The following is a 22,376-nucleotide window of genomic DNA, read 5'->3' on the forward strand; positions in this document are numbered from 1 at the left end:
AAGATTAATGGATTCGAAAAGCATCCTCTTTCGCCCAATGGTACCCTAAACATCGTTCAACGCCATGTCCCCCACCTCAAGATTGCCACGTCAAACGGTGGTCCCCGCCGACAATGACATAGCCACTCTCACTCCTCCGGCAGTATATATGTATTCCCCACCCAAACCCCTCCATGTGAATCTTCAACCTCTCTCTCCTCTCTTTCCTCCTCTCTTTGCTCTCTCTCCTCCTTAAATATCGAACGATTACTGAGACGAACGCCGGAAAAAGCATCCGATATTTGGTTTCAGAGTACGTAAAAAAGAGAAGGGAATTGCTTTCGGGATTAACGGTAACATAGATGGCGATGGCGGTTGGGCCAGCTGCGTCGCCGACTGATGGAGCCGCCCCCGTGTTGGGACCCGCAATGATGCCGATGCAGGCTCCGGTGACTGTGGTATCTGACCAGCTGGCGAAGGACGCAATTATCGGGTGGTACAGAGGAGAGTTCGCGGCGGCAAATGCAATCATCGATGCCCTCTGCGGCCACCTGACTCAGCTTAGCGGGGGAGGAGGCGCCGAGTACGCCTCTGTTTTCGCAGCGATACATCGGAGAAGGATCAATTGGATCCCGGTGCTCCAGATGCAGAGGCACCACTCCATTGCCGATGTGATGCTGGAGCTGCGAAACGTCGGGCCGAAGAAGGTAAGGGTGGAAGACTGCGTGGAGAACGGCAACGTTTTGAGAGCAGAAGAAAATTGCAAGAGCGACGAGGTTAAGTCGTGTTTGGACGCCGAGAAAGACAAGGATAGTGACGAGAAGGTGGCGGAGAGTAATGGAATCGTCGCCGCCGATGAGGTTGCCGAAGAAGAGGCGTCGCCGGATAGCGAGATTACTGATTCAGGTCCGATTCCTTTCCTCTACAGTTTGGATTTGTTACATACGATTCTGAAATTTGATATGAACTGGTAGAATTTTTTTATTTTTGCGATCGAATTTTTGAAAATATTTTATTCAGCTGTGTTATTTCCGATTGAAGCTACGTACTGTAGCTGAGAAGGTTTCTTGTATTCTGAAGGGTCCGTTTGGTTGGTGAGAAAAAGAAAAAAAAAACCTTGTTTGGAATCTAGAGAGCTTTTTGCTCCTGTGTTTGGTTGCCGAGAAAATAACAATGATTTTGCTACATCATTTTCTCTGATTGCAAAAATATATTATTATATTAGTTAATAATTTTTGGCCCATTATTTTAGGAGCCAAATGAAAACGTGTTTTTATCTCCGCCCTCCACCAGATCCGAGATTCAAAACAAGTCCGTTTTACATTTCCTTGAAAAACCGTTTCTCCTCATCAATTCAACGTTGCGTTTTGACGGATTGACTTCTAATTTTTCTGGTTTAATAAATATCTCACTTTTTTAATTAGTAACTTTAACAAAAAAAAATTCGATACTGTTTATCTTAACAAAAAATTATATTTTTACATTAAAAAACTAATTATGATACTATTTATTTTGTTATTATCGTTAAAATTTAAAATTTTCAAGTTATTTTCTTTAGTTTTTTTTATATGATATTCTTTCAAAATTTCCAAAAAATAATTGGAAATTAATAAAGTTAAAAAATTATTTATTGTGGCTGAATTCTTTTTCCGAGGTTTTAGCGGGGTTTTTCAGAGGCTAGGGGAAAGTTTGGATGCACTCGGTGTCATAGTTAGTTTCTCGAGATGCGTGCCCTTTGGTTAAAGGGTGGGCGGCGCTTGATCAGAGCCGCTGACGTGACCGCGTGGGGTTTTGTTTGTTGATTCGGTCTGGGTTGTTAGGTGCCCTTTGACAGAGTGTGGGTGGTCATCCCAACATTAAAATTAGTTATTATTCTGGGGGACAAATGGTCTGCCCTCCTGTTTGGATGTCATTCTCCACGTTAATATTTTATGATTTTTTTATAAAGTTAATAAGATAAAAAATAATAATAATATAAAATGTTAACATGATTTAAAAACGATTACATAAATAGAGAAAATTCAAATTTCGAGTAGTGTGTAATCGTGCACATATTGGCCAAAACTAGAAGGACTAGTTGATGTGTTAATAGTGCACATGTAGTTTTTTTTATAAAAAAACTAATGAAAAGAATTAGAAAATTTGAGTTTTAACAATAAAGATAAAATAAATGATAAAGTAAATAGTACCGGATGCTTTTCGTTAAAATTTATTTTTTTATATTCGTGCAAGTTTCGAGTAATGTATGGCACATTGGCAATGTGTGAATAACAACTGGCGGGACACCCGAATCCACTATTCAAGATTCCGATATTCTGAATGTTTATAGTGGTGCATTGTGTGTAGCTTTACTGCATTTTTGTTTGTTATTGTGTCCTGCCTATTTGGTTGTGCGTGGTGAGTAGCGCTAGGTTTTGCGTTTTATAAAAGCACTTATGAACGGCAGGTAGAAGCATTGGCTTATAAGGAATAAAGTGCCCATATCACAATTTTTATGTTTTAGAAATTGTGTTCAAGATACGCATTCCACAATCATAGAAGCTAATTCAATTCTTTGTGGATTTTTTTTATCAGTTGTGAAAGGTCTAGTGTTGGAAATCAATTAAAAATGAAGTAAAAATTCTTTGTTTAGTTTATTATGTACCGCCTGATTCACGATACTAACAATTAAATCGGTATATAGAGAAGATTATACATGATTTACGGTATTAACAGTAAAAAAAAAAAAAACACTCTTGTTCTGTTATGTTTCAAAGCTTTGCGTACAATACATGAGTATCACTGATCTATTGCAAATGTGATGTTTGTAGACTCGAATTTGATGGAAACTCTGCATCATTTCTGTTTGATAGTTATATTGGCATCGATAGATTCTAGTTCGTTGCTTAATTATACGCTAGCTGACTTCAGAACAACATAAACCAACTGGTTTTTGGATCAGTTGGTCTGTCTTAGATTTCGCCTTTGTTAAATAACCTCATTGTATTTCTCCCTTTGTAGTATGTGAATGTTTACGTGAATAATTGGTTGTTTAACTTGTGCAACTGTTACTAATTATGATTTATTGCTAGTGAGTTCCTTTGATTACCGAATGCATTTTTTTTAACAATTCGATTGCATACTTTTACTGCAGGTTCACAAGAAGCGCAGCTCAATTCAGTAAACGAGGAGATATGCTCTAATCATGACGAGTGTGAGGAGCGTCGTACCCAGATCAAATTGACGAAAGGTTTCTCAGCAAAGGAGTTGGTCAGAGGGCGTATGGTGAGTTATTTCTTCAGTCTAATATTACTGTATAAGAGAGAAGCGAAAGAGTTGGTTATGCTGTATATGCTTGTAAGAAAATCAGGTAGCTATTTATTACTGACTAGCAGATAACCGAAACTGGCAGGTGAATGTCGTGAAAGGGTTAAAGCTATACGAGGACATATTCACTGACACCGAACTCTGCAGATTGACTGACTTCGTAAATGATCTCCACACGGCTGGACTTAATGGAGAGCTCTCAGGTAAAGGAATCCCTTGTTTGTGAAACTCATCCAGGGTTCTATCTTGTTAAATGTGGTCTTGTAGATATCCATTTGTTCTTAAAAAAATTCGCTTCTGAAGTTTGAATGCGAAATCATTTCCATGTAGCTTTATCGAGGCTAACTCGATTTTTAACATAGGAAAGGCTACTCTAAGTTATCAGTATTCATTCAAGAATCTAACTCTTATCTTCTTGACTGAATACAGGCGAGACCTTCATTTTGTTCAACAAGCAGGTTAAGGGAAACAGGAGAGAGCTGATTCAGTTTGGCGTTCCAATTTTCGGGCAGATCAAGGAGGACACTACAAGTAATAACCGAAACTAGTAATGCATACTTGAACTATTTTATAAATGTCATTCAGTTTGTCAAATTCCGGACAGGGCCTTATACTAAATACCGAAGCTAACTTTAATTTGTTTTTATAGACAATATAGGGCCGATTCCAGCTCTTCTCGAAGATGTGATTGATCATTTTGTACTATGGCAGTTAATTCCGGAGTATAAACGACCGAATGGTTGCATCATCAACTTCTTTGATGAGGTATTCTATGTTTTGCTTGCTGCATTGTCTTGTTACCGCCTCTGCTATTGTTTACTAGGAACATAGCTGCAAAGAGGGCGCTTCACGGCATTGGTTTGTGTTATGAGTCTTTGTTTATGCAGTTTCATTTTAATTTAAGAGAGAAACAGTTCTAATGGCAATCATTCTTTTGCAGGGAGAATATTCACAGCCATTCCTGAAACCACCCCATTTGGACCAGCCCATCGCCACTCTTCTCCTCTCTGAATCAGCAATGGCTTTCGGGCGCACCCTTCTAAGCGATAATGATGGGAACTACAAGGGGCCGCTGATGCTATCGCTGAAACAAGGGTATGTACTCTTAGATCTTTCAGTTTCACGTATCTTTTCACGGTGATTGAAAAGCGAAAACGTTGAATGTTTTAACTTCTGCAGATCCCTTTTAGTCATGAGGGGAAACAGTGCTGACATGTCACGACACGTGATGTGTCCATCTCCAAACAGAAGGGTGAGCATTACATTCTTCAGAGTCCGAGTAGACTCCAACCAGTTCCAGTCGCCCCAAACTCCAACCCACAATGGTGCCATGACTCTATGGCAACCCGGGATGGTGAGCCCATACGCGGTACCAGATGGAGCAGCTCTCAATGGTTATGAGGCAATGGATGTGATGCCCAAATGGGGTGTCCTTCGTGCTCCAGTAGTCATGATAACCCCCGTTCGTCCCATGGTAATGAGCCCTCGAAAAGTTCCTCAAAGTGGTACCGGGGTTTTCTTGCCCTGGACCAGGGGGTCAAGAAAACCAGCAAAGCATCTTCCACCTCGCGCCCAAAAGGGACGGCTTATGGCACTCCCTTCCCCAGCAGAAACACATGTGGCAGATTCCACTTCTGAGCCCGGCATCAGTGTCTAACGGAAGAACGAAGGTCCGAAGTTAGCCAGAGGCAGCCCTGGGTCCAAAAACCATGTGAATCAGCAGAGTTTGCGTTCACGTTCGCACTTGTGTTCTGCAGGAGTATTTTCTTGTTGTACAAACAGAGCCTAGGTGCTGTAAGATTAGGGTTGAAGGGGTGATTACAGTACTTTTTTCTTGGATGGTGTATGGCCTTCAGATTTAGTAGAGTATCAAAATTGTGGGGTGTGAATTTTAGCTCAAGTAAAAGGAGCTGAATTTTGTATTATGTTGAAAGTTTTTTTAAACTATTTTATTCACATAGTCCTTCCTTCCGATTTATGGCCGCAAATTTTTTTATACAAGCGATATTTAGGTGAAGGGGATCCAAACACAAGACTTCCAGTGCAAGGACAAATGCGCTAAACCACGCTTCTTGCGGATTTAGGGCCATTACATTGAAACCAAGAGTGGAAAAAGAAACATAACACAACAAAAAAACTGACTGAAAACAATTATCGCAAATCCGTCCTTTTTAAATGATAAGAAAAACTAATGAAAATGGTTTGAAAACTTTTGAGTTTTAATCAAAAGGACAAAAATGTGTTGTAACTTGTAAGTGAATAATACCAAGAGTGACTTTTTAGATTAAAAATATTATTTTCGTTAAAAGTGAACCGTATCAGAAGTGTTACGTTAAAACTCCCATTATTATAATGGAGAGTTTTGAACGCTGAACCTAACCTATTTCTGTCAAAACAAAGGACTCTAAGGGGCATCAAGATCCTTCATCAGTGGGGAAAAATCTGCATGCTTTCGACATTACACTTATCAATATCAACGCACAGCTACTACTTACTGCACCAAGGAGTCAATAGATGAAGGGGTTCGGTAGGCATACAAGCATATGCAACAACTTTCTCTTGGATGAGAAACGGCCAACTCTTTTGGCAGTATTAGAACCCATGGCTACGTTGTGGGCATCTGTTCAGTGCAAATGCCGCAGAAGGGACTGCATATAATTCACATTAAAAACGTGAAAACCGCGCTTCATAAGTAGATCTAGCACATGCTTTGGAATGCATGTGGTTCGACACACCTCCTGATTTCCTTCGAGATGCGTTGCTTCAGTCGTGCTGTTTGATTAGGACATCTCTCGCACCAGGTGGAACAAGAGGGGGTCAGGTGGGACCGAAACACAGAAATTCTCGAGTTTTCACAAGACATGCCTATGACGTAGTTAGACGCTCCTACTAAGTCATTATCCAACAACATCTAAATAAACTTTTGCTAAGGAAGTCTCAGATATAAGGGTGCGTTTGGTACGCAGACGGAACGGAACGGAACGGGACGGGACGAAGGTGTAATTTTTGAAAAAAACATGGGGTATATTTGTCTTAAAATGGTAAAACATTGCGTTCCACAAACGTGGAACAAACCCGTTCCAGGGGGGGAGGTGGAACGCAAAAACACTCAAAATCTGTCCCGTGGAACAGCCCGTTCCACCCATTTTTGGCGCACCAAACGCGGGACGGAACGCCTCGTCCCGTTCCGTCCCGTCCCACGTACCAAACGCACCCTAAGGGAACCTATTTGCATTTTAAACCAACTGATACAAAACAAAAGGGAAAATTTTAAAAGAATCCCCCCTTACATATATTACACTTAAAAAACAAATTGGGGGAGTACAAAAAATTTCGTGCCTAAATAGAACCAAGAACTTTCAAATTTACTTGCTACTCAAGTTTTAGCTGGTACATCATCATCGTCATCCTCAATATCCCAGCTTAAATCTTCTTCTTCTTCTTCAGCTGCAGTACTGAGCCGCTTTCGGAGCTCGGCTTTATCAGTAGGACTTCCACTTCCACCACCATGGCTAACTTTTTTATCATCAATGCTGCTAAGATCCTCAATCTCATCCCACCCAAGGTCTTCTGCCTCCGGCGTTTCATTGTCTTTACCGGATTCAGCAGCCCCATTCTTCTTCCCTTCCACTGCCGCTTTCTCCTCCGATTTCAATGGTAAATCTTTCTTCCCGGAATCCCCTTCTACCTGCATTTTCTTTTTGGACTCCTTTTCGCCACTCAACTCCAAAGCACTACCCTTCTTCTGATCAACAACTTGAGATTCCCCAACAGGGCTGCTCTCTTCCATAACAATCTTTTGCTCAGAATCTTTGCTGACCAATTCGCTATTCGCGGCTAAATCGCCCTTCTTCAACACCACATTAGTCTCTTCACTAACACTGCTCCCCTCTCCCACATTATTGGAACTCTTCTCTCCAACCTCATTCCCAACCCTCAAGTCCTCAACTCTCCCATCTTTACCAGAACCTTCAGCAGCTACTTCAGTACTTTTCCCCGAATTCTCTTTCGACACCACATTGCTCACATTGTCATCATACTCATCATCATCAACATCCCAACTTAACTCCTCATCCTCCTCAACAGAAATCGCCCGCTTAACGAGATTCACTCTCACTTCCTCAGCCTGCCTCAGCTTATGAACCCTATAAAAGTAACTACACCAAAAGCTTTCGTGATCAACGCTATTCGAAACAACACTTTTGTAAATCCCCTCCATAGCTCCGTTTTCTTTGAAAAGCCTCCCAATTTCTTCACCTTTCTCCTCCAAATCAAACCCAGATTTCCATTTTTCGTAATCATCCAAATCCTCAGGCTCCTCGCAGTAAGTGCTAGGGTCACCCTGAATCGCACGCACCTGAGCGTCAAACCTACTGTACCGTTTCGAATTCAAGCCCTGCTGAGAGCTAAAGCTTTGATCTTTGGCATCGGAGGAATCCGCTTCGTCGTCGGCAAGGATCGCGTCCTTGCCCTGAGCGATGATCTCGGCCGTCCCTTTCAGCACTGTGTTCCCGAACTTGTCGATGACGTGCCCCACCGTCTCCAACGACCCCTGAGCCACCTCCATCTCTTTCTTCAGACCCGACCCGAATTCCTGCAGGTCGCGGCGGTATGTCTCAATCACCGACTCGGATTTGGTCGCTAGGGTTTTGATCAGATCGCCGAAATTCCATCCGCCGGTGTTGCCGGTACGGTTGGGATTGGGTTGGGTCGTTGGGGATTCGGATTCGGGGTAGGAGGGATCTGGGTCGTCGGAGAATACGGATTTGAAGAAATTCATGGAGGAAAATTTGGGAAAGCAGAGGGATTGGGAATTACCAGAAAATTGGAGAGAGAGAGAGAGAGAGAGATGGGAATTTAGGAATGTTAACGTGCGCTTGAAGTGTAGAGCGCACATCAGTGAGTTGGCTCAAGTGTGGGCTTTAACTACGCAGATGGGTCCAACATAAAGAATGGACTGGAGGCCCAATTATTTGAATGGACTGTGTGCCTAATTCTTTGTGATAGACCCAACATTGAGCAAGACCCACCTATCAAGCAGGGACGACGGTAGAGCGTAGTGATATTATCGAAAGCTGTGACTTAGCCTAAGCTTCTCACCTCCTCTTGAGTATAAATATATCTTTGTATCAAAAATATTAAAAATAAAAAATAATGTTGTTAAGTTATTGGATGAATAACATGTTAATTGTCCCAAGAACTCGAATCGACACGAAGGTCTGACACCTTCATGTCGGATCTTCCCCGTATGGGGTTGTACCGTAAGTTCCATGAGTTGGGTTGTTAGGCTATTAAAGTAGCATCGTCTAGCACAATGAAAAGTCTATCAAGAGACCCCTCCAAGATATTTGTGGATTTGTGGATATATCTGTAATTTTCATCGCATACAGTTTATACTTGTCGAAATAAAATGGCACATACTAAAAACGAGTCTGTATTTAACTGACTAATATATACGTATGATGTATAAATCGTAGCAAAAAATGCTAGAAAGACTACATTTTATAGACCACATTTAAATCATCGCTCTAATAGAGATGAGACACCAAATTTTATATGTAGGAGCATTACCCTAATCACAATTCCTAAGATTTGTTAAAAAGTCGTGCAGTGCAGGAGAAGCTTAATAGTAAGCAGTGATAAACCTACATTTCCTCCAGGTCAGCACACCACTCCATGTCAGCAATCCATGCAGTTCGATCTACCTGAGTCATGTGCTGCTAAGCCATGTGCTGCTGACTTGACCTGAGTCATATGCTGCTAAGCCATGTGCTGCTGACTTGAAATGATTACTCTAAATGGAAGCCATGAGACCTTGTCGAAGATGCTGATGAAGATGGACAGAAGAATATTGTATAAACTCACACAGCTAGACAAACACTTTCTGGTAGTTGTTTATTGCATGCGTGACCTTTATTATTGCATGCGTGTATGTAAATCTTGTATAAAGAACATGCTGCTGTTGAAGAGCAGCAAGGACTGAATTCAATTGAGTTGAGTTTATGAAATCAGTCTCTATAAACCTAGTTTAAATTCTTTCATGGTATCAAAAAGCTGAAAGTCTCACGACACAACCATTTTTTTTTTCCATGGCTTCTCAATTTACTTCTCTTACCCTCCCAAATGCCTCCCATTTTCTCACCATCAAACTTGATCGTACCAACTACCCCCTTTGGCAAGCTCAAATGCTTCCACTTCTTCGTAGCCGAAACCTTGTTTCCTTTATCGATGGAACCAGTCCATGTCCTTCTGCATTCTTGAAAGATGCGAATGGTAACCTCACTGACGCAGTCAATCCTGCGTTTGAAATCTGGGTTCAACAAGATGCCACAGTCCTGTCGTGGATTAACTCCTCTGTTCACCCAACTATTCGTGCTGCCTTAATTGGGAAAACTAGCTCCCATTCTGCCTGGACGACCTTACGTGACCGCTATGCTTCGCAGTCCACCGGTCGTCTCCTTCAGCTTCGTAGTGAGCTGATGAATACTCATCGAGGTGACTCTTCCATTTCTGAATTCTTGGATAAGATTAATTGTCTTGCAGATACTCTCTCTCTCTCTGGTGCTCCCGTTTCAGATTCGGACATCGTTGCCATCATTCTTAATAATGTTGGTCCTGCTTATGAAAGCACGGTTGCCTCCGCCCAAGCCCGTCACGAGGCGATTACGTACAGTGCTTTGGAAGCACTCATTCTTGGTGCTGAACGCCGCCAGAAAATGCATTCTGCTTTCACTGCAGATACCGGCCCTACTGCATTTGCAGCCACCCGTAATGGTGGTCGTCCATCTCCTCCCTTTAGAGGCCGTGGCTCCTCCTCCGGGCTTCGAGGTCGTGGCAATGGCGGTCGTAGCTCATTTTCCCGTCACGGATCATCCCATGGCTCTCCATCTCGCCAACCTGATGGCCTCCTTGGTCCTGCTCCCTCTCAGACCTCCTTTCCTAATGGCAGGCTTCAATGCCAAATTTGTACTCGCTATGGCCATTCCGCAATTGACTGCTACAACCGTCTTAACATGTCCTATGAAGGGTGCGTTCCAGCACCAAAGCTTCAGGCTTATGCTGCCAGTGCTCCCACAATCCAGAATTAGCTTTTCGATTCTGGAGCCAATGCCCACATAACTAATGATCCTGCTCAGGTGACGAATGCTCGACCATATCACGGTACTGATCAAGTGAATGGCGTCGTTGGAGGAACAGGTTTGAAAATCTCTCATGTTGGTAACACTTGCATTCGTACACCCCAAGCCTTTTTTCATCTCCCAAACACATTACTTTGCCCTAATGCATCCACTAATATCATTTCCATTCATCGCTTCACCACTGATAATAATTGTTCTCTAACTTTATTCCCACACGCCTATCGTGTTCAGGACCTTCACACGGGGAAGATGCTTTTCCACGGCCGGAGTAACAATGGATTCTACCCCTTCTCAACAGTTTCATCATGCACTAAAGGAGTCTCTGCATTCCTAGGTGCTAGGGTGTCCAATTCCATTTGGCACTCTAGATTAGGTCATCCATCTTTTCATGTTTTGCAAAATTTAATTTCTAGCAATAAGTTGCCTATCAATGGCGTTGTAACAAGAGCATTTTGTCAGTCTTGCCCTCTGGGCAAAAGTCACAAGTTACCTTTTAGTTTATCTAATTCAAAATCGTCATTTCCTTTGCAATTGGTCCATTCAGATGTATGGACTTCTCCTACTGTTTCAATTAATGGTTTTAAATACTATGTAGTTTTTATCGATGATTTCTCTCGATATTCTTGGTTGTATCCATTAAAATTCAAATCTGATGTCTTTTCTACATTTGTTGCTTTCAAGAAATTAGTTGAAAATATGTTTAATACCACCATTAAATCTTTTCAAACTGACGGGGGAGGTGAGTATCTTAGTAACAATTTCAAAGCTTTCTTGACTCATCATGGTATTCATCATCGCTTATCTTGCCCACATCATCCTGAACAAAATGGAATTTCAGAGCGTAAACATCGCCATCTTGTTGAAACTGGCCTCACTCTTCTTGCCCATTCCTCATTTCCCACATCCTTTTGGGATGATGCATTTCATACCGCCAATTATTTGATAAATCGTTTACCCACTAAAGTTTTACATAATGACTCTCCCTTTCAAAAACTCTTTCACAAATCTCCTCAATATGATTTCCTAAAGGTTTTTGGGTGTGCATGTTTTCCATATTTTCGACCATATAATAGTAATAAACTTCAGTTTCGTTCCAAACGTTGTGTTTTTCTTGGCTACTCTTTAAATCACCAAGGTTATAGATGTCTTGACATGTCTACAGGAAAAATTTTTGTGTCTCGTCATGTTGTATTTGATGAAACTTGTTTCCCATATAAAGAATCCATTACTCCCGTGTCTCCATCACCAACCATTTCCACCGACACTATGACATTAGACATAGGTCCATCCCTCCCATACCGCCCACAGTCACCTCCCATCCCTCCTAACCCTACTCCACCACCTCTACCCTCAACCGTCACTCCCACGCCTACTCCTCCCTTAATATTACCTATCCCTACTCCCCCTATATCCACTCCTCTAGGACCCACGAATGCAAGTCACATTCCTTCTACATCCTCTTCTTCTCAGAGGATCCTTCCACCTACTCATTCTATGACCACACGTGCCAAGGATGGGATTCACAAACCTAATCCCAAATATGCATTTACTTCTACTGTCACTAATCTTGTGCTTGAGCCTACTTGTTTTACCCAGGCTAACAAATCTCCAGAATGGCGCCAGGCCATGGCAGAAGAGTTTACTGCCCTCTTACGCACTGGAACATGGTCATTGGTTCCCTTTGTTCCCTCCATGAATGTGCTTCCCAATAAATGGGTATATCGGATCAAACGGCATTCTGATGGTTCAATACAGCGGTATAAGGCTCGATTAGTCGCCAATGGCTATCACCAACAAGATGGTATTGATTATGACGAGACGTTCAGTCCGGTAGTTACTCATGCAACCATTCGCCTCGTCCTCTCAGTTGCTCTTCACTTCAACTGGCCTATCAGACAACTTGATGTTCAGAATGCTTTCTTACATGGTTCTTTAGCAGAGGTTGTTTATATGCGGCAGCCTGTAGGATTTGTGGACTCTCAGTTTCCAAATCATGTCTGTCGCTTGCACAAATCACTATATGGTCTCAAACAGGCACCCCGTGCCTGGTTTCAATGTTTCTCCCACCATCTTGAAGATCTAGGGTTTCAGGCATCCCTCGCAGATTCGTCGTTGTTCACATATTTTAATGGGTCCACTGTCATTTACTTATTGATCTACGTTGATGACATCCTTGTTACGGGTAATAACCCTTCTCATATCTCTCAGCTTATTCAACAACTTGGTCAAAAGTTCTCCATGAAGGACTTAGGTCCTTTGCATTATTTTCTGGGCATGGAAATTCAGCGGACACCCACTGCCATGTATCTTACTCAATCCAAGTACATCCTGGACCTTCTCAAAAAGACAAATATGTGTGATGCAAAACCTCTCACCACTCCCGCTACCACTGGACGCAAGTTAAGTCTCTATGAAGGTGAACCTTTATCTGATGGCACACTTTTTCGGAGTATCGTTGGCGCTCTCCAATACCTTCTCTTCACGAGACCGGATATTCCTTTCGCCGTCAATCAGGTCTGTCAATATATGCATTCTCCCACCACTACTCACTGGGCTGCTGTAAAACGCATACTTCGATACTTGAAAGCCACTCCTGATCACGGCATTGTTTATAAACCTAGCTCTCTCACCCTCACTGCCTTTGCTGATGCCGATTATGCCGGGGATCCTGACGATCGGTGCTCAACTGGGGGTTATTGCATTTTTCTGGGTGATAATCTCGTCTCTTGGAGCTCCAAGAAACAGCGCGGGGTGTCTCGATCCAGCACTGAGGCCGAGTACAGACAGCTGGCTTATACGGCAGCCACTTTATCTTGGTTCCGCCATATCTTTCGTGACCTGCACCTTTCTCTTTCTCCACCACGGTTGTGGTGCGACAATATCAGTGCCCTTGCTGTTGCCTCTAATCCTGTATATCAGGCGCGAATGCGACACGTTGAAGTTGACTACCACTACGTTCGCGAAAAGGTCGTCCGCAAAGAACTACAAGTTGGCTATGTTGCCACTGCTGATCAAATTGCAGACTTTCTCACCAAAGGTCTGTCCTCTCCTCGTTTCCGTTATCTACTCTCCAAGCTTCTCGTGCGTCCACGCCCGCTTCGCTTGCGGGGGCGTGATAAACCTACATTTCCTCCAGGTCAGCACACCACTCCATGTCAGCAATCCATGCAGTTCGATCTACCTGAGTCATGTGCTGCTAAGCCATGTGCTGCTGACTTGACCTGAGTCATGTGCTGCTAAGCCATGTGCTGCTGACTTGAAATGATTACTCTAAATGGAAGCCATGAGACCTTGTCGAAGATGCTGATGAAGATGGACAGAAGAATATTGTATAAACTCACACAGCTAGACAAACACTTTCTGGTAGTTGTTTATTGCATGCGTGACCTTTATTATTGCATGCGTGTATGTAAATCTTGTATAAAGAACATGCTGCTGTTGAAGAGCAGCAAGGACTGAATTCAATTGAGTTGAGTTTATGAAATCAGTCTCTATAAACCTAGTTTAAATTCTTTCAAGCAGCCTATCGGCTTTTGCCACAGGTTCTTCATGAGAAATTTTTAATTGTGATGGGAACACGGATGGTACACCACATGTTTTTATGTAAATGGTAGAAAATTTTAATTTTTAAGTTATCAACATTTTAACACACATATCCCACCATTTATATAGGGACACATGGTGTACCATCTCGTGTGACGGTCACATTGAAAAATCTCTCATTCTTCACCTTCATTGTGAATAGCCTCGTTGCTAGACGCCATGTTAAGCAAGTAACGTTAGGTCATCTGATGCCTCAAGACGAACAACCTATGGTTCCAGCTGCTAACCCTAATGGGGTTGAGACAACGTACCTTCACGAGGCTCGCCAAACGCCGGAGAAGGATTCAGGTATTCAGATTCAAGTTCACTCCAAGCAAACCGATGACGACGCAGATTGACAAGGTAGGTGAACCTGTGGAGGGCGATGTTTCCGGACACAAAGCAACCTGAAGAAGGTTTGGAGCATTGAGGATGTACCAAAACTAGATAAAGAGAAAAATGAGAAGAAGAAAGGAAAAGGGTGCAATGAGTAGTGAAAAGTTGACACTAGTAATGGAGATAGAAGACGAAGATAAATGTGTTGAAAATGAGTTACACATTGATGGGATGAGAGACCTTGTATGTGCTTATAAGTAAGTTGGGCTACTCTCCATATTGTCAATTGGTTTTATGATAGAACCTCAACTTTCTTCAAAAGGATCAAAGATTGCTTTAAGGCGCGTAATACCACTTTTTCACATTGCTCCAAACATAAACGAAAAATCAAAAGCGTTTATTCATAGTAGAAAGGAAGCTATGAGGAGGAACAATGGCATTTAGTCGAGTAAGTCTTAGCCCTAGCTATATGTCATATATGGCGGTTGGCATGGTGGCTCGTCGGGCTGCAGTTCACACTGGGGTTGCAAGTTTCAATTACTGAGATTATTGGGTAGTCGCAGGAGCTTCCGAAAGGTGAAATAGCTATGCTCAAATGAGTCAAATCAATGTAACATGAGAATTTGCAGTCGGGTCCAAGGGGTGAACTAAAAATTGTCAAATTTGTTGTTCACTCAAATTACAACATTTGAATTTAGAACATTATGTGATTGCGTCACTGTTATACTGAAAGTTTTTAAATTTCTCGATAAGAAGGCATTAGCTAAATTTGTTTAGTGTGACCATTTGATCCCCGAAACGAATTCATATCAACATTCAACATTGAAACCATGAGGAAAAAGAATCATATATAACAAAATAACAAAAATAAAAATTTGAAATGGTGGAGGATATCTGAGGGAAAGTGTTATTCAAATACCTATTTTTACTTCTGACACACTTTTGTTAATTTTTTATCATTGATCTTTTTCAATTTGTTTGATCTAATGGCCAAAAATTAAGAGGGGTGTGTGAAAAATAAAAATGATGTGTGGATAGCAATATATACCCTATCCAAGACTGGATATTTCTAATTGAATTACCACATGACTCCCATCAAAATTTGGGAATTGGGAGCCTTGTTTGGTGGTAGAAGAAGGTACAAGAAGGTACAAGAAAAATTGTACCAAAAATGAAATAAGGAAAACAAAAATGTACCAACATATTGTTAGGCTAAATAAACTTAATTATACACTAAACTGGATATGGAGACATAATTCCATATTTAAACAAATAACGTTGAGGGCCGCCATAAAACTCCGGTAAGAGGATCTTCCGGTGGTCGAAAGCTATGCCGATAACATTTTCATCGGAAGAAGAAAAAATAACTCAAACACTGTGAAGTCTTCTTCCTCTTCCATGTGTTTCCTCCAAGTAAATATATATGCCCTCCTTGCAATTAACCAGCCTTAGCCCAATCAATTTACTCACTAAAGTTTTACTTTTGTTTCTATACTTTTTCTTGCTTTTTTTTTCTTGGTCCCAGTGACCATTTTCTCACCTTCTTGCTCTTCTAGTTAATCAAACTCCCTATCCCCCCTGACCCAATTTTTTTACTCCAAAACTATTTTTCACCTTCTTGCCCTTCCCACACCGTTGATCTCATCATCTCTCGTTCTTCAAAATAATGAGTTGATGAACGGTAGAGATCATAAGGGGCCCACAGATGATCAACGGTGCAGGCCTTTCTTGAATCTAACCTCAACCAGGGCTTGCCCTTCCCACTCCAATGCAGCAAGCTTATAGGGCCAGGATGCAAACTCCTACACTTGCCTTCGAGATTATCCCCACCAAGTCCATGCTGGTTCCACCTGTGATGAACGGCCGTGATGTCCCCAGCCAAAACCAATAAAAACGGCGGCAAAGACCCCAAATGGTAAATTCGCTTCTGCTTCTGCACTAGCATCCACTCCTCCATTTTCTTAGTGTACCCACCTTGTCTCCATTTATCCACGTCCACCACCATCACCCCTGTGTTGAAATAGCAAGGATTTCTGCCCTCAAACGTTTTGGACATTTCGTTGTCGGACCAGAACGATTCTGTGAAATATTGGGTGAAGTTTGCATGGCAATATTCTGGCGCTGCCAATACCTTGCCTTGCAAGTCAACCTTCCATAACTTTGCCACGTCATCCACAACCACAAGGTCCGAGTCTAGGTATAGAACCCTATTCACATCAACTGGGATTATGTCGGCTAGGTAAATACGTGCATAGTTTAAGGGTTGGTCCAAGGCTTGACGTATCGACTTTGATATTTTCCCACGTACCCTCTTCGAATCGAAGCGGTAGACGTTGAATTTGAGGTAGGGGAAGGTGGATTTGATGTTGGAGAGCACCTCGGGCTCGAACCGTGCCCAGAGAAAGTGGAACTCGACAATCTCTGGGCACGTCGAGTGTTGCAGGATTGAAAGCACAGCCGACATGGTGCCTCTTAGGTAATTGGAGTCAAGTGTCATAGCGATGTGAATTTTCTTTGCATGCTCGCAAACATCCCCGTTTCGAAAAGCTGGAGCTTCTTGAAAGATGGCAACATCTGGAGAAATTTTCCGAATGATGCCAAGGCGGATGCCTGTGGTGGCGGCACCATGGGTGAGGCAGTGGAGGAAGATGAGGAGGAGGAGAGACAGGAGGCCATGAGATGTCGATGAGGTGGCCATCCTGCCCTTAATCGTAGAAGAAGGTGGTGGAGGCCCTGGAGGGGGTCAAGGAAGAAGAGGAGGACGAGGGAGAGTGGTAGCCATAGCTAGGCTGGTTGAGAGACGGTTTAGGGGAGAGGTTAGAGATTAATGATTGAAAACAAAAATTTAGGGGGAGGAGGGAGGTTGGTGGGATTGTGAGGAAGAGAATATTACTCGGAGGAAGAGAAGGGGATTTTTATGTGTAAAAAGGGAAGGTTATTAGTTATGGTACGTAAGACCCCATGTCCCAAAATCAAGCATATATTACACACAAGTGAATAATAAGAAACTTATTTATAATAAACTAAATTTTAATTTCTAAATAAAACTTAATTCTAATGAGTTAGGTCCAAATTCTAAAATTATAGAAAAACTCAAGCAGTAAAAAATAAACTTGAAAAACTATTATTTTCCAACAACTGAGAACCTCAACATCGGATTCATGAAAATCAAACTCAAAACAAGCATACTTCACTTACCCGTCCCTTGGGTTTTTTTTAGGGAGTTTTAACAAAATACTCCCGGTACTATTCATTTTTAACAAAAAATCATATTTTTACCTTTAACTGACACTATTCACTATACCTTTAAAAATGGCTTTTCGTTAAAAGAAATTTTTTTTTAGACTTTTCGTTAGTTTTTTTATTTTTTTATTATATATTCCCAATTTATGTAAGTCAATATGTCAGAAACGAGGTCATCTAATGTGGGCTTATTTTCATTATTATTTAACTGGGCCTTAAAACGTGAGGCCCATTCATTGCCTCCAAATCCATGCAACGATCTGGGAACTCAGGCTAGGGTTCAGGGTTTTTCTCCTCTCTCTCTCTCTCTCTCTCCCACAGCGAGAAAGATGAAAGATTTACAGCTTTCGCTGAACCAAACCCAGAAGGTTCGGCTACAGAGAGCTCTCGAAAAGCTCGAGTCTTTGTCTTCAAAAGCCAATTCCAACGCCTCCGTCACCGTCGCGGACTCCATCCCCGTTAACTACGAAGACGGCCTTCTCAAGTACCCCTCTCTCTTTCTCTCTCTAGAATGCTCTGATTTGGTGATTTTTTACTTGGGTTTTCTACAAAATTTTATTTTATCTGCAAAATAATTTCTGGGTATCTCGGATTTCTTGTGCATTCAGGGGACATGGGACCTCTGAGGTCAATGGGGAAGTTGTTGCGACGGTTTGCGGCGTCGTCGAGAGAGTCAATAAGCTGGTTTATGTGCGTTCTTTAAGGGCCAGGTACTTTTTTTTTTTTTTTGAACAAACGATATTATTTACAATAAGGAAGGAAATGATGGGCTAAGCCTTATAATGAGTTGGCAATAATTTGATTCAAATTTACTTTTGGCGAGAATCGAACTTAAGACATCTAACTTACTAGTGAAAGTGAAGAGGAATACCACTAGACCGTAGAATTGGTAATTAAGTGTTTAATTATTTGGTTTTCTAAGAATTTGGAAGTTTTAGTTTTTTTGTTAATTTTTTTATCATTGGCGCTTAATGAAATTTTCATAATACGCAATTTGGTAGGTACAAACCAGAGGTTGGAGATATCATAGTGGGGCGTGTAATTGAGGTAAAAAAAAGGAATGCTGAACTACCTTTCGATTAATTTTATCGAAGGTTTGATTATTGATGACTGATGATTCGCTTTATGTTGGTTTTTTGAATCTTTTTTTGTAATCTGGAGATTAATATTTGTGCAGGTTGCTCCGAAACGTTGGAGAGTGGAGATAAACTATAGCCATGATGCAGTGTTGATGCTTTCTTCAATGAACTTGCCCGACGGCATCCAGGTATAGCTGTTACCCCAAGTTGGCAGCATGCATCAGTAGTGATAAGTTTCTTTTACCAGATAACCATGAGATGGGACAATTGAATGCTAACTAGTTCGTTGTTCAGTACATTGTCCACGGTTTACTGTTATGTAACTTCGTTAGTGCCAAAGATAACCATGGGATGGGACAAAGGAATGCCATTTTTACAGTTGAACATATTTGACATGAATCATGGAATTCTGTTCTATGAATTCATACGGCTGTATTTGAATCTGTTAGATGATCTAGAATTCTCTTCGTATGAACTTTTGTTTGTCAATCTGAACGCTACAGAACCCTTTGATTTGTTATGTATTCTATTGGGTATTAATTTAGATAATTTGAACTCCTTTTCAAAAGAAGTAGCGTATTTCTACCATTCGCTCTTGAAATGGAAACATGTTCGGATTCAATTTGGATTTTCCAGTAGTGTAAATTAGGGTTACAATCCCTCATTTAAGTTTCACTCTTTCAATTGCTAGAGGCGCCGAACTGCTCTGGATGAACTCAACATGCGCAGCATTTTTGAAGAGAATGATGTCATTTGTGTAAGTCATGTAACATGAATTACTTGCCTAATTGAATATAAAAAAAGGAGCAAATTAAGAATTGATCCATTGTTACAAATACTTTCCCTTTTCCAGGCCGAAGTTCGTGGTTTTCAACATGATGGTTTACATGTCCAAGCAAGAAGTCAGAAGTATGGAAAGGTTCGTCTTCTACATAATTTCTCAACTTTCAAAAGGATTTCTGATCATTTTGTTTGGTTGTTTTCAGTATTCGCTTCATCGTTGTTGCTTTCCTTTCAATTCTAACTTGCATTGCCTTTCTTGCGTCCATGGTCTTGTGATTATGTATTATTTGTTAGGATTTCTACCAATGACTGTAACCTGCTTCGCAGCTTGGAAGGGGTCAGTTGCTCACAGTTCCTTCTTATCTAGTGAAACGACGAAAGCAGCACTTCCATCATTTAGAAAACTACGGCATTGACCTGATACTAGGCTGTAATGGTTTCATCTGGGTTGGTAAACACGTTGAAGTTACCAATGATATGGTGGTGGATCCGAAGTCAGGACAAGATGGTTTCAAAGCCGATAAAAATTCCTTTAGTCCCGAAGATCAGGAGAAAAACTACACTCTCCAACAGACAAGAGAGAACATATGCAGGACCGCAAATGCTGTCCGCGTATTGTCTGCTTTAGGCTTCAATATTACCGTAGAAGTGATCATGGAGACGGTTGATTTGAGCAGTTGTATAAATGTTGCTATACATGAAATGCTTGGTGCAGAGTTTTGTGTTCTGGTTGCAGAGAAGGAGGCTGTACGCCGAAGCATGACTAAAAAGAAGTGACGATTTGTTGTCTAACGAATGTAATCTGTATCGTTTGAAATCTCAACGTGTGTATCACAATTTTCATCAGTCTTTCATCCCAATTACTCGCAGTTTTGCAAATTGCGAAATTCCGCTTACAAAACATATACGTACATTGAAATCAAAACTCTGTTCTCAATGTCTTTTTCGAACGATAATGAGACTAGATGATTTACAACGGTTGTTCGCGACGTTTCTAAGATATCATAGCTCATCCTTTGGTGGTGGTTCGACATCGAGGCATTCTTCATCCCAATAGTAGGGGTACCTTAACTTTGCTGCAGTGTGTGGCATGAACCAGTCCTGATACATGAACCTGAAACCAAGGGTAGAACTTAGAACAAATAACCCAGCATGAGAACGCGAAAGAACGCATCTGCATATCACGGCGCTCTATCTGTCCTGGGACTGAAGTTGAAGAAGCAATAGATGATATTAAACACAGAAGATGAAAGAAGGTAGTTTGCATACACTTTAACTGGCGGACGAGAGACGGTGACAAGTGCTTGCAAATCCTCATGTTCATTTGTATTCCGGACCTGCAAAGCAGTGTGTAAGTTGTGAATTGCATAGCGGAGAAAAATAAAACATATTAAGGGTAGAATGCTGAGGTTTACCTGGTGAACATCGTTAACAGGTATGTGAAATGTGCTATTTGCAAAGATAGAGAACTCCTGTGGCTTTCCAGGGAACTTCCCGTGCGAGCTCGGTGCAAGGTAGAGAGTTCCACTTCCCTTTAGGACAACAAAAACTTCTTCACAAGAATGCCTGTGTATTGGTGTGCCTGATCCTGGAGCAAATGTTTGTAGCCAAACCTCGACCTGTGAACCCAATAAATTGCATCATATATCAAGTCCCCCAAACGATTTCGCAAATTTATAACTTGTTTATCGCAAAATAAGATGTACAATCTCCAAGGCAGAGGAAAGAACGACAAGCTCAAAAACATCGGGTGGTTTAGATGATCGCGAATATACTTCTCAAAGTATCATCAACACGAACAAGTATATTATCGGACAACTTTCAGTTAAGTATTTTTGAAGATCGTAGTGCAAATCAAATGGTATTGTCCTCTAGGCCACCAAGATCACAAGAACAGTAAATTCTCAAAAACAACGGTGTAACGGTGCACCCAATACCTCTTTCAACCCATGCAAGAGCGAACCAGCAACAGTTGTGTGTGCCAAACCACCCCTTCCATAGTTATCCTGTGGAAGCTCACTGATATTTCTTACTATAGGTAACCCTGCATCGAATATATACCATTTCAGCAAAATAATAGTTAATTAATTGGGAACTTTAACGAAAAGCTCACGGTAATGTTCACTTTAACGAAAAAACACATTTTTATACTAAAAAGTCAATCATGATACTATTCATTTACCCTTTATTTTGTCTTTATTGTTAAAACTCAAAGTTTTCAAGCTATTTTCATTAGTTTATTAAGGGAACTTTAACGAAAAGTTTAATTCATATCATATTAAGCATATAAACCACAATCCGAAGGATATAAGAAAGTCGAAGATTTCACCATTTGGGCAAGCTAATTCTTCCCAAGAAACAACTAAAATATCAAGTTCAAGCGGAGAAGATAACAGAATCAAAGACCATTCGAAACACTAATCGTGAATCAAATGTTCATTAACCATAAAAATATACACTAGCAATAAAACAGTTAATTAGCTTAATCTATATCATTAATAAGCATGTTAGCCCACAACCCGAAGGTATAAGAAAGTGGAAGACTTCCCCATATGGGCAAGCTCAAAATTCCCAGAAAAAATACAGAATCAAACACCATCAGAGACATTAATCATGAATCAAACGCTGATTAACCATAAACCCATGATTAAGAAAACAACTGTCAATTCTTACCCAAAAAAATAGGAAAACAACTGTCAAGACTCTTTGATATAAAAAATGGAGATTTGAAGCACGAATTGTGTAAATTCATGAAAGATCAAGAAGGGACATTTACCTTTGAGTGAGCATTTGGAAGCTTCAGATATTGCAGAGAAGAACAGCAAGCTGAAGAAGAAAAAGATAGTAAGAGAAGAAGACCCTACCATTTTCTCGCTCCTTCCACAACTACTTTCTCTGCGTCTTTTTCATGAGGTGTGCCAAGTAATTT

The 22,376-nt window shown here is 41.2% G+C and overlaps 5 protein-coding genes across 5 annotated transcripts; 2 read left to right on the plus strand and 3 right to left on the minus strand.

Annotated features, from left to right (window-relative positions):
- Window positions 1-171: 171 nt before the first annotated feature.
- LOC114824068 (RNA demethylase ALKBH10B-like) lies at window positions 172-5,245 on the plus strand. The gene is made up of 7 exons (XM_029100369.2): window positions 172-885; window positions 3,113-3,243; window positions 3,371-3,488; window positions 3,715-3,816; window positions 3,935-4,050; window positions 4,226-4,380; window positions 4,465-5,245. Exons 1-7 carry the CDS (start codon window positions 342-344, stop codon window positions 4,940-4,942), a joined length of 1,644 nt encoding a protein of 547 aa, XP_028956202.2. The 5' UTR covers window positions 172-341; the 3' UTR covers window positions 4,943-5,245.
- A 1,256-nt stretch (window positions 5,246-6,501) lies between these two features.
- On the minus strand, window positions 6,502-8,707 carry LOC114824069 (uncharacterized). The gene has a single exon (XM_029100370.2). It carries the CDS (start codon window positions 8,180-8,182, stop codon window positions 6,662-6,664), a length of 1,521 nt encoding a protein of 506 aa, XP_028956203.2. The 5' UTR covers window positions 8,183-8,707; the 3' UTR covers window positions 6,502-6,661.
- Window positions 8,708-15,371: 6,664 nt separating this feature from the next.
- Window positions 15,372-17,164, minus strand: LOC103432461 (probable galacturonosyltransferase-like 4). The gene has a single exon (XM_008370658.3). It carries the CDS (start codon window positions 17,038-17,040, stop codon window positions 15,946-15,948), a length of 1,095 nt encoding a protein of 364 aa, XP_008368880.3. The 5' UTR covers window positions 17,041-17,164; the 3' UTR covers window positions 15,372-15,945.
- Window positions 17,165-17,839: 675 nt separating this feature from the next.
- On the plus strand, window positions 17,840-20,307 carry LOC103432463 (exosome complex component RRP4 homolog). Its single transcript, XM_008370661.4, has 7 exons — window positions 17,840-18,069; window positions 18,194-18,295; window positions 18,587-18,632; window positions 18,763-18,852; window positions 19,356-19,421; window positions 19,518-19,583; window positions 19,775-20,307. Exons 1-7 carry the CDS (start codon window positions 17,915-17,917, stop codon window positions 20,222-20,224), a joined length of 975 nt encoding a protein of 324 aa, XP_008368883.3. The 5' UTR covers window positions 17,840-17,914; the 3' UTR covers window positions 20,225-20,307.
- A 142-nt stretch (window positions 20,308-20,449) lies between these two features.
- On the minus strand, window positions 20,450-22,314 carry LOC103432462 (auxin-binding protein T85). The gene is given in 5 exon segments (NM_001293837.1): window positions 20,450-20,561; window positions 20,717-20,784; window positions 20,863-21,066; window positions 21,385-21,491; window positions 22,224-22,314. Coding segments are annotated over 5 exon segments (582 nt in total).
- Window positions 22,315-22,376: the final 62 nt, after the last annotated feature.

The sequence above is a fragment of the Malus domestica genome, chromosome 03 (genome assembly GCF_042453785.1).
Source record: "Malus domestica chromosome 03, GDT2T_hap1".
Lineage (NCBI taxonomy): Eukaryota > Viridiplantae > Streptophyta > Magnoliopsida > Rosales > Rosaceae > Malus > Malus domestica.